The sequence below is a fragment of the Echinococcus granulosus genome (assembly GCF_000524195.1).
Source record: "Echinococcus granulosus chromosome Unknown EG_S00001, whole genome shotgun sequence".
NCBI classification, from domain to species: domain Eukaryota; kingdom Metazoa; phylum Platyhelminthes; class Cestoda; order Cyclophyllidea; family Taeniidae; genus Echinococcus; species Echinococcus granulosus.
In genome coordinates this window covers 337,154-349,185 of record NW_020170381.1, presented here as the reverse complement: position 1 = coordinate 349,185, position 12,032 = coordinate 337,154, and the positions used below count along the sequence as shown (strand labels likewise).

At 41.8% G+C, this 12,032-nt stretch overlaps 2 protein-coding genes across 2 annotated transcripts; both read left to right on the top strand. All coding sequences in view use genetic code 11, as the record gives it.

Moving 5' to 3' along the window:
* Positions 1 to 798: 798 nt before the first annotated feature.
* Positions 799 to 1,323, top strand: EGR_00040 (hypothetical protein; the record flags this gene model as incomplete). Its single annotated transcript, XM_024489289.1, has 1 exon — positions 799 to 1,323. The coding sequence occupies one exon, from the start codon at positions 799 to 801 to the stop codon at positions 1,321 to 1,323; it is 525 nt and encodes a 174-aa protein (XP_024355967.1).
* A 3,599-nt stretch (positions 1,324 to 4,922) lies between these two features.
* EGR_00039 (Ribosomal protein S6 kinase alpha-2) lies at positions 4,923 to 8,692 on the top strand (the record flags this gene model as incomplete). Its single annotated transcript, XM_024489288.1, has 3 exons — positions 4,923 to 4,980; positions 6,052 to 7,340; positions 8,618 to 8,692. The coding sequence occupies 3 exons, from the start codon at positions 4,923 to 4,925 to the stop codon at positions 8,690 to 8,692; spliced, it is 1,422 nt and encodes a 473-aa protein (XP_024355966.1).
* Positions 8,693 to 12,032: the final 3,340 nt, after the last annotated feature.

Below are 12,032 nucleotides of genomic sequence, written 5' to 3'. Positions count from 1 at the left end.
TGTTTTTACGTTTCGCGGGTCTTGCACTTCACAGAAGTCATTTAATTGAATCAGTATTTCCTTAAATCATGTGTCTTCTGTTTCCCATCCGGTTTTACTAATACCAGAGTTATGTAATTTAAGGAACTGTGGGGAAAATGCATCGTTCAGTCACAATTTCCTACTATAGATTTGCTTATTTTTCCAGCGTTACCTTTCGCTTCCCCGTCGCGTAATGAAATTTAATGACTAGCGCTGCCGCTTCATATGGACCCGATAGGGTCGACTGATGCTGCTACGACAAGTGATTCCACCATGCAGCGGAATCGGTCTCTCAAAACAATCAATTCGCGTATTAAATATTACAAGACAATGTTATTTAAGGGGGAACCTATGCAAAAGATGCGATTGAGTTTAATTAACTTATTTGAAAAGTGGGCATTTATGGGCTCTTTTCAATAATTTATTTGATTCTTTTACTTTGCAAAGACATTTCAGAAAATTTAAGTAACACAAAAATTTATAAACCGTGTAACTACAGACAAGAAATATAAAATAGTGCAAATTAATACATAGAGTCGCAAATGTTGCTTCTCCTCACTTTATGTCCTGTTTAAATGGAGCGGAAATCACACTGCCAATCCCATTAAAACAGTGCGAATATTTTCGCCAGTAATCTTTAAGGTGTTCCTAGTACGAAATACCTCATTCATTCTTATTGGTTTTGTCGCCACTTAACTTCCGAATGCATGCTTCTTCAAGTGAGTCTTGCTAGAATAAATACGCCTACCACCTGCCCTCCCGCATATTCGTGGCAAAATGACTTCTGAGCCTCCAGTCTCACCTCGTATAATTATTATGCCCGTTGATGACAGTCCTCACTGTGAACGAGCCTTCAATTGGTACCTCAAGCGAGCACACAGACCTGAAGACAAACTCATCCTCGTTCACGTCATCCAACCGCGCTACGTCTCTCCCCCCGGTGGAATTGTCATTGAACACGCCGTTACAAACAAATCCTCGTCCACGAACGAAAGAATAGAAGTGGGGAAACAAGTACTAGACAAGTATGCACAGAAGTGCAAGAAAGCAAACTTCATTTACGAAACCACATTGAAAGCAGATGCGGATCCAGGCAAAGCAATAATTCAAGTTGGAGATGATTACTTCGCCAACCTCATTGTGATCGCCTCCAGGGGAATGAGTAAGGCGAGGAGGACCATCTTGGGTAGCGCCAGCCACTATGTTGTTTATCATTCCGGCATACCTGTTCTAGTAGTGCCCCCCGCGAAGAGAAGTTCCGCCTCATTTGAGGCAGAAGTAGAGCAAGCAAAAAAAGACTAATGTTTAATCCTATTTTTGGCATTCTATCTTTAATAAAATGACGCTCATCCCTATTCTTCTCTTTGCCCTAGAGTCACCTTCCTTGCATCTAAGTTCGCTGCTAATCAATTTAGCTAACAAGTTACTGTGTTTGGGGGCTAGCTGAGGACACTGGGTATGGGTTCTTATCAAGTGTTGAATAATTTCATCCCTATATTTTAAATATCATGAGGTCTTTCATAAGTCGATGGGCGTGGCCTTCCTTGAGGTATTCAGGGAACGTGGGTGCTAGTGCACGTGTGAAGGGCACGTGCACCCATAATAATTGCCAAAATTCTAGATAACTTTTAAGTGGTTTTACCGCCATATATGATTCGTTCGGATTAATTCTAATAGAGAATTTCAGAGTGTAGGTGTGTAGATACAAATGAAAACTGCGTATTTTATTTAGAATGGGATTTCAAACTGAGATATTCAAACCATTGAAAGAGTCTTAGTGAATGAGCTCCAGTTGCTTGCTATTAAAATAACTCCTCTCTCATCTGCAATTCATTTATGTTCTAACTAGTTGTATCTGAATCTGTGGTAACTCAGGAATCCATTACTTCAGTATAACTTTAAAGATCTGGAACTGAGAAACACATGAGAAAATGGCTGGCGGGTCCCACTGCATAGAATGCGCGCATTTCTGGAGTTAGTATGTAATGTTTGGAGAACAAATGTTTTCACCTTAATATAAAATTATCCATAAAATGGTTTTCATTTCCACTTAAAATAAACGCTTACTTTTAATGCTAAAGAATGCTCCCGATGATTATCACATTTTGGTAAAAATGTGGAAAACGAAAGTTCTGTAGCAAATATCTCTGTAGTGGGGTGAGTAAACGACTGTAAGAGAAGGCAAAGCCTGCTAATAAAAACTGTTATTTGAGAGGTATTGGTAGGCCTTCAGCCGACAACCACGCAGGTGTCCAAACTTCTACAGCCATGGTCACGACAAACACGCATGTGCGCTCGTGCCACCGCTCGGTCGGCAAGCGTGTGCTCCAGGAGCCAATATTGTGGTTCATTCAAGCACCACGTCTTGCAAACATGAATCCTGAAAAAAAGTTTGGGGCTACGTGGTCACATAACCAATAACCACTTTTGGTTTGACTTTTACGTTGAAAATACCAAAATCTGCTTCAGGGGTCTTTCAGTCCTGCACGACCGCCTTAAATTAGTGTTCTGTCTAAAAAAGAAATGCATGTTTTGGAAAAACATCACATTTGCCTTCCAGCAAGTTGCAAACCAGCCTCCAATATTTCATTGTAATTATACGAAGATCTTAAAAAAGTTAGACCCTTCATACTCCAGCAACATAATTCACACTTAACCGGGTAAGCGCTTGAGCTTGTGAAGGGCTTCAAGCATGATTATAGAGAATTTGGCATTCTCATCGTTTTGCCTGTGAAAGACGTAAGTAAACTGACGGGTTGAATAAAATTTGTGGCACTCGGGTGTGTACCTTACAACTCTACCTCCTAATAAACTATTGGGTAAGTGAAGTTTTTAACTAGTATGAGTCTAAAATTTTCAGCGGTTGAGTTTTTAGCACTCGCCTTCAGTTGGTGATGTATATCAATTCTCAAGCCTGATTTTGGCGCTTATATACTGCTTCTACACGTTGTTACTGAGTTTAGTATTCTAAAGAGTATGACGAGGTATTGTTCTTGTCATGATCTTCAGCTTTGGAGTAAATTAGCTCCTCGGCGTACCAAGAGGAATCCAATTTACCTTTTATTTGTAAGCAATTGGCTTTTTAATTAGATTCAATTTTTATCCTAGTAAGTTGCTCCGATATGTTGAAGAGTACAGGCTTTAAACAAAACAGCCAAAAAAATGATCTATGGAAAATACTTGGAGGTACACTATTGGTCTCTAAATCCCAAAAGCAAAAAAAAACTACGAAATGCTCTTGTCTTGGAGCCTTGAAAAAATACTGTCCATAAGGAAAGGTCAGCAAATGAAAAGGAAACCTTGTCCTCCTACATAATCGCCGAATAAGGCAATTACTGAGGCGTGTTGAAAAATCGGTAAGATAAGTTAATGTGCCAAAAAGGATTCACTTCTAATCATCAATGAACATCACAGTTATTTACAGTGAATGAAAACCACTGCGGTTAAGCCGATTATTTCATCGTCTAAAGGGAGCAGTCCACCCATTGTTCGGCCTGGGACGACGATGTGCCGCCGCAGGCGTTTCAGCCGCGCCTCCGGCTCGAGACACGTGCGGTCTTTCCGTGTGCAGAAAGGTACGACTTCTCTAGTGCCATGACAGCTGCAATACAGTTCCTGGTCTGACGACAGTACTATGGCGTGTGGTCTAGTGGACTGATTTATCATAGCATATTCTCCTAAATATTTCTGGTTAAGATTCGATATCCTCGACACGAGGGTTACCAGTGGCAAGTCCTAAAACAAATGGCGCATCTATATTAGGGTAACGTTTTACAATAACATTTCACATTTATTAATAAACACATCACTGCATTTAATGGGCTGAATTTGCAATCCACATCAAATCGCCAATCAAACAGATGCTGTACTATTCCATTTAACAAAGAAAAATTGGAGCATTTTGGGAATTTAATTTTATTATTGACGCATTCAATTCGCTTATTTTAATTGGAATTGTGATAAGAGATGGAATATTGACCGTAGTTTCGCCAAAATGATACGAGGAATTGCCCTTCTGGAAAGCTCAAAAGTACACAAGTCGGGCGCAAGGATTGGGATCCCCATTAGCATGGGCATCATGGGTGCAACCTCTCCACGATTAAGAAGTACGCAGACTCTGTAAAGGCCCGTAACTCAGAAGCGGTAACTTATCAAGTTAGAACCTAATCCAATCTACATGACATTACCCTGTCACGTGACTCAGACAGTAAAGGATTTTACTCGAAGGGAGTGTTTCACTGCCACCGCAATTGCTAAACTGGGGAACGGTGATTTAACATTATACCTTTTTTGAGACGGTGTGTCATTATATCATTAATCCACTCCCAAGCGTTCACCATTTGCACGAAAATGTGCAATTTCAATGCTTATTCCCTTCCTAAGAACTAATATCTTCCATGTCATTAACCGCTTTGTAGACCAAGTTTTCAGCGGTCGTTTAGAGATGAACCTCGATTGGGACTTATGAATGTAATTCAGAGAGAAAGAATGTGTTTGGTCGATAAAGTTAGCATAATCTAGAAGTAACGGGTGGAAATTCAGTAAAACTCATTGTTATGCTAAAAAAATATATGTTAGAGGCTTTCGCAAAGTGGAAAATTGTTAATTTTGAACTTGAATGCCTATTGCACACAAGAGCCTAGATGAACCAAAGTCAAGAAAAATATGCAACAAGTATTGAAAGATATTAAGTCAAAAGCATAAGGAGAGTTATGCGTAAGCATGGAAGCTCAATAGCGAAGAGTTTATAGAAGTTGAAAATAATCTACACGGTTAGAAAATGCCATCAATGCGGTCGTTTAGCATGTAATTTTGGAACTCATGCACTTTTATCATAAAGGACGGATTCGAAGTATCACCACAACTTTATCGGTGTATGCATTCGCATTAAATAGGGTTGCATGGTCCGGGAGGAGCTTCATCGTAGCATTGTGAATTATTCCATTTGTCGCCTACCAGGTATGCATTCACATATGGTGCTCCTTGTCAGACTGAGACAAGAAGGCACAAAGTGCATAATTTTTTGTGCAGAAAAATGAAGTTTTGCAAACCCTGTGAACAAATCACGGCTTAGCTCAATGCTAAGTTGGGCTTAAACATTATTTAGAGAATCACATCATTACTTCTACTTATGCCTTTAAAGTAATTCCGGATAGAAAAACGCACGTTGGCTTTAAAATGCGGGGTTGATCGCTCCACTTTGGGAGTTCCTCCATTTAATTAAGCTATCTAAATCTTAAACTCTTCCGGTACGAATAACATATGGCATCTTTAAAGCCTTTGTGATAAATGCTTTTTCGGTAATGGCTGCCACCGTAATAAGATGGAGTTCAAATTAAACGAGTAACCAACATCCCCCACCTCAAAGCCACCATTTTCTCGATTTTTGCAGCTGCTACTGTTGATGGAGGGTGGAATTAACGCGTTTCTTGACGATGGTACCGATTTGTATTTACAAGTTGGGGAATTAAATGTACGCAGTTTCCGGAAATTCTCGTGCAATTCATGGGGAGTTTGGAATAGACTATAAAGTTTGAAGCTGTGCATTGATGGTACGCCAATTCAGTCATGCAGTGGTTCGCTTCTCTGTGATTCTCGCTGATGAGATTTAATGATCAGCTTTGCTTTAACGAAACTATAGAAATACGGGTTCCTTTTCAATTCATGCAGAAATGTTTTAAGAATAATACTCAGCAGAGTTTCGGCTTATTGTGGTGATGTAATGTATGGACAGAAGCTATGTACTTATAAAAGTATCATTAGTGCAGGAAACTGCATCGATAAATTCATGCTAAGGTGTTTTACGTTCATCATAATCTGCTATATTTATTACTGACGCCTCTATTGGTCATAAAGTGCAGTGTTGTGCAATGCGCACTGCTCAGTATTGTCTTATGAAACTAAATTCTCGAGCTAACTAAACAAGATACTACAATTATGGGCTCCAAAAATTTTGTACAATTGTTTAAGTCGGCAACATAGCCCGAAGAACCAATAAGGTACGAGCTCCTGTCTGAGTGGCCTGTGCAGGATCTACAGAGAGGCGGGTGCCGGCTTTCCCATCTACCCCTGTGGTGTGGTACAGGATGGATTCACCACGGTTTAGCGTGAAGAAGTTTATCGGCAAAGGATGCTACTCGATGGTGTATGAAGTAGCTTCTGCAAGAGGAAACGACAAAAATGAACTATATGCATTTAAAAGAATTTTCCTTCAGAATCCATCAGCTGTTATTTGTGCAATTCGGGAACATCACATTCTCATTCGTCTCGCTCTGAAAGATTACCAATCACCTTTTCTGCCTACCCTTTTCTGTAGTTTTCGAATCCATGGATCTCCGGTCTTTGTGCTCCGTAGAGGGAGTGGCTTCGACCTCTTTGACCTCCTGTCCAGATATGGCCGCTTGAGCGAAAGTGATGCTAGATTTTACACTTCTGAAATTATCTGTGGTTTAGAATACCTACACGCCATGCGGGTCGTCCATTTAGATCTCAAGCCAGAAAATATACTTCTCTCCCATTCGGGTCACGTTCTTATCACGGATTTTGACCGTTCATACGATATTACACGAAAACAAGAACCTCCAAATCATGACGACTTTTGTGGAACTCCCCTTTTTATGGCACCCGAAATAGCGAACGGGATAGAAATAACAACTAAGGCTGATGTGTGGAGTCTGGCCATTTTAATGGCTGAGATTGTGTCAGGTCCGGTTCGTAGAGTTTCTAACGACTTGAATGTAGATATTAATCGGGCGAGAACAGGTTACTGGAAAATAAGGAATTTCCAGAGACTCTCAAAGGCTCTTCAGTCCTTTTTCAATGCCTGTTTGAAAATTAATCACAAGGAGCGTCCGGACATTTCTGGTATCAAGAATCTGCGCTTTTATAAGCATGTAGACTGGAATGAGGTAGGTTCCTGCAGTGTTAAACCTCCCCATGACCCTTTCGATTTGAGATGTTCTGCCTCTCATAATGAGCGCAGTGTTGATCCGAATGATCCTTTGCTTCTGGAAGCAGCCTACGGAGAGTATATGCCCTCGATAAAGAAGGGTCTTCAATGCACTGTTGATATCAGTGGTGTTCGTCATTTAGTCACAAGTCTACCAAACACTAAATTATTGGAGGAAGCTGGGTTGACATCTGAGAAAATCGAGGAGCTTTTTGCTGATTTCGAGTTTTCTAACCCCGTGCTTCGCTCCGGCGGTGTCGCAAATGCGTCGCAAGGTGTCATTGATGTTGATAAGTTGTCTCTTGACGCTGAGGAAATTGAAGTTCACAAGCCTTTTGAAGCCACCGGAAAGCGTTCTCGTATTTTCTCTGTAGGTGATTGAAAAAGAATGACCTTGCAGCTTTATTTCCTACCTCATCGATCGTGGCTCTTCACTGTCAACTGTCTTGCGTAATTTGACTATGATGTACTTTTGTATAGACCGTTGTGTATGTGCAGTCCTTTACAAACATGTACCACTTCTTCGTAATTCGAGGGTCAGTTTTTATTTGGATGCCCCGAGATTATTACTTCTTTAAACGTCCTTTTTTGCCCGGGAAGTAGCTGTAAGGACTCGCTTGAATTCTGTACTTCTCACGGAGCACGGGTGGCCTTGCTCCCGCCTGCCCATTGTGAGGGCTCATGCTGCTTCGTCGGCGAGTGTAACATATTCAATGATTTTGGCTTTTTGGCGGGTCGCGTGGTTGTGGTCCTATGTGGCGTTGCCAGTGATTTACCACAGTGTTTGTGTGGGTATATTTATTCGAAAGTTTTCCTGTTAAGTCGATGCGTCAGGTTGACTCGTCTGTCGCAATATGGTGTACTCTAAGTAATTCTTACCGCAATCCAGCATTAAAGGTACAACTGCCGGATCAAGGTCTATTGTCGTATAGAAGAGGTTTCACCGGCAAGGGATTCTGCTGCTTTGTCCAAAGTACCAGAGCTGGAAATGTTATATTTTGACATCGCTAAGCCTTGTCACAATGGCGGTGCGTGGTTGTTCCGACACGAAGTTCATACCCACTTTGGGTTGCCCAATCTTCCAGCGTGTAGGTGGAAGAATGCGGAGTCAATCCTCACCTCGTACTTGCAACTGTTTAGAGTCATGGTGGTAGCGTTTTCTCGCTTAGGATGTTGTATGGGGTTAATAAATGAGTTTTATTACTCGAAAGGGTGATGTGAGCAGTTGTTAGGGGGTGGGTGTTGATAGAGTGTAGTGCATGTTTCATGATTTCACTACGACGTGCGTCCAGCTGTGTAATTGATACGTGGAGTTAAATTTTGGCATCCATGCTGCCTGAATGGACCGTGGGAAGAAGCTTTGAATCATTGTACGCGAAGACCCAGTTTGTCTACTCACGGACTGTTTTCACTTATCTGAGTGTGTCAGTGGGTTTATTAGTGCTATTTGTTTGCCGAATTTGGATTCCTAAAACAAGAACTCGAAGGATAATTCGATATCATCACACTTATGGGCACTACTTTATATAAATACGTGTACAATAGGCTTAGTTGCCGTCAGCACATTCCACCAGTAGAAGTGGTGGAAAAAATCATCAGTGATAATGTTGGAACGAAATAAGCTCTTTTGGACTTTGCATCCCTTAGCTTAACAGTGTTCTCAGACCAGCTAGAAAATCGACATGGACATACACGACTCACTTAAAACGCCGATGGTACTAATCGTGACAGTTACTAAAGGAAGAAGGAAGTAACACGAGGCAAAACTATGCCTCACCGCGAAGGGGGGCAAAGATTCGAATCCAGATAAGTCTCTAATGAGCATTCACAACTTTTTCAACTTCCACAATTTTCGTCACCATGGGACTTGCGACAATCGCGGTGATACTTGTTGCAGAAAGTGTCGGAACAGCGCGATGTGGAAAGATGACCCATTGCAACAGAGTTAGGTGTTCAACGAAGGGGAGTGCAGTTGAGCTTATGAAGCGGAGCTCTATTAAAACTACGAAACTTCGTTTGATGAAACCCTGATTCCGTTACGATGCCACTATTAACTGCATACTTTTACTGCATTGCAACGGAGTAGGGTAGATGCATCTTGTAGTGAAGAAAGTAATTTTGTCCACTTCTTGCGAAGGGGAAGGAAGCATTGCCCCAATGTCATGAGGTAGTAGACGTGTCTTTTGCTCTGTGTGGACAGCGTTCCTCGCCAATTGTTAGTGTGACTTGCTAGAAGAAAAGTCAACTTCAACTGTCAAAGAACCGAACGGGGTTGCTCACCTCCCTACAGTTCTAGTCGATTATATAACATTCGGAGTGGCTAAATAGAGCTAATACCGGAGTGAGTTGTTAGGCACCAGGACACAGTATAGTACTCCTTACGGTTAAATAAGACAGTGCTACAACAGTGGATCTTGGAATCACTGTTTTTTGTTGAGAACGAAGTCGCCAAAGACCATGGGGGAAAGTAGCATCTTTAGTGTGCGAGGTAGGCGCAAATTGATTGACATTATTAAGTAGATTCCATAGAGTGTAAATAACCGATTAAAAGTTATGGAAATAAACACTAAAAGAGCTGAGATTACGCCACATGGTTATGATCGAGCAAAAATAAACTAAATCATACTTCCCCCAAGGACTACTCCGTAAGTAACACTTATTGGCAATAGAAGCATGCTAGACTTCATGCTAGGCATTGTGACTTCAAGGTTTCTTTAAAAACTTAGACCCATATTTTCATTCTGCACTTCCCATGGCCGGACCCTGTGAAGGTTCGCATAAATGACCAGAAGAAACAAATGCTACGGGCAGATGTCAACGTTATTAATAAAAAACATCTGTATATTACAACACGAATTCTGGTAGCACCAACTGTTTCTATCTAGTTAGATAAGAAAATTGTGGTAATCTGACCCCATATCGTCTTTGTCAATATTTGGCAATGCGGATACGATATCCCGGTCCATCATTAGGGTAGTAATAGGTATAACTATACGTAGGGTATACTACGACCTCAGAAAATACTGCTGCGGTAAGGAAACGATAATGTAGACACAAGTACAGTAATGAAGCGTCCCAAGTCTTCTCTGAGGCCGTAACAACCCAAAGTACTGTGGAGGAACATATTGTAATACGATAGTGGTTTATCCCTCGGTTCTGGTGAGGCGCCACTTTTGTACTTTGAATCAGCCCCCTTGTACTTCGCTGGGTGGGCTGGCCCTTTGGGCCATGCCAATAGCCCAGACACCCTCTCTGCGTCGAATATATATTCTGCCCGAGTATTTTGTCTTCTTTCGTCTTCAGGGAGTCCCAGGACGCTACATTGGTGGCAGCGGAAAGCGAACCCGATCTTAAAAGGCATGTATCCTGATTTTCCACTTCTGCGTGATAAGCCTTACTGGGGCGGAAGAAGTACATATGCCACGGATGGGAGAATGGTGATGATCCCTAATAGAAGGGTTGATGTTGACGTCTACCTTCGGCATCTCTCCCAGTCCCGTGTCCTGCAGAAAAGCCATTAACAACTGAAGCGACACTAGCTGTGAAATATCTGGAAGTTTCGTTACGGATTTCCCCTACCGTCCCCCATGGACCTGTTTTAAATCTTGTACTTCCTTACTCAAATCTGCTATTAGACCAGTGTTCCTGCATCTATCTATGGACACGCATGATGGCCGACGCAGTTCCCCGTCCTGAATCAAATCCCTAAACAGGACGAAACCCCAGATCCAGTCAAGCCGCCAAGAGGGATCGGTGACATTGAGGTCAAGTATCCCCTCAATTGCGCGCTAATTCGGTGACTGGCACGGTCGGCTCGTGGGTGTTTCTTTACTGCACCGACTACTTTGTAGTGGCTGACGCGGGAGGTTGACCTGAGGGAGCGCCGGGGACAACACTCAAAAGAGGAGGGAGGCTATGTAATACGATAGTAGTTTATCCCTCGGTTCTGGTGAGGCGACACTTTTGTACTTGGAATTAGTCCCCTTGTACCTCGCTGGGTGGGCTGGCCTTTTGGGCCATGCCAATAGCCCAGACACCTTCTCCGTGCTGAATACGTGTATTCTGCCGAGTATTGTGTCCTCTTTCATCTTCAGGGAGTCTCGGGACGCTACAGTATACTACTGACGTCCAGAGGAGTCGGGGAAGGAACTGGCGTGACCCGAGGAGCACTTAGTAGGAAGTAAATAGAAGGCAGAAAAGCACAGGTGTCCTTGTAGTTGAAGCAGAATGAGATTGGGGATAGAGATTCTCCCGGCATAAGTGGTCAACCTGGTTTCGTTTACCCAACAAACACGTATATGGTGCGTAATAAATCTAGTTATAGTCGCCTTATTAATTTCAAAGCCATTTCCACTTCAACGAAGAACTAGTGCTTTAAAAATGGAATAGTTTTGACACAAAGAACTTTTATTTAGAAATGGGGTTCAAAACAAATATAATCAGGTGCTTTTAAAGGTTACTTTGTATTATGTGTAATAGGGCACAATTCACCTAACGTAAAAAAATAAATAGACACTGTTGCTTTAACCAAGTGTGAATAATCACTCCTTTTGTGCCGTATTTTTTCAAACCTATATTCTATTTGACAGGGAAGACATTCATAAACGTATTCTTGTACAAGGCTACATGAAAAACATTTAAGGGTTTCAAATAGGTGTTAGTTGATATTTTGCTGGCATAAATGACTATTAATTTATCTTAATATTATGGTTGTTTTAAACGATCTTACGTTTTGTCCTTGCGTCTATTAAACATCCCTCTTTCCGATGGACGGCTTGATGGTGCCGGAGAGGGCTGTCAGAGTTCTCCAGTTTGGTATTCTTAGTCCCGATGAAATCGTAAGTTTGCAACCTGCACGCTTTTCTGGCAGAGCTGTTATTTTTCGCGTTTGCTAAGTGTGTTTTTTGACCTGTGAGGAACATTTCACATTAATACGAAGTTCGATGTATGCCCACGCTTACCGCCATCACCCCCGTTTTCCCTTTCTTCACTACTGTTCATTGGACTAACATTACGATAATATGTACATGTATTCTTCGATTTGGCTTTATTATTGAAGGTT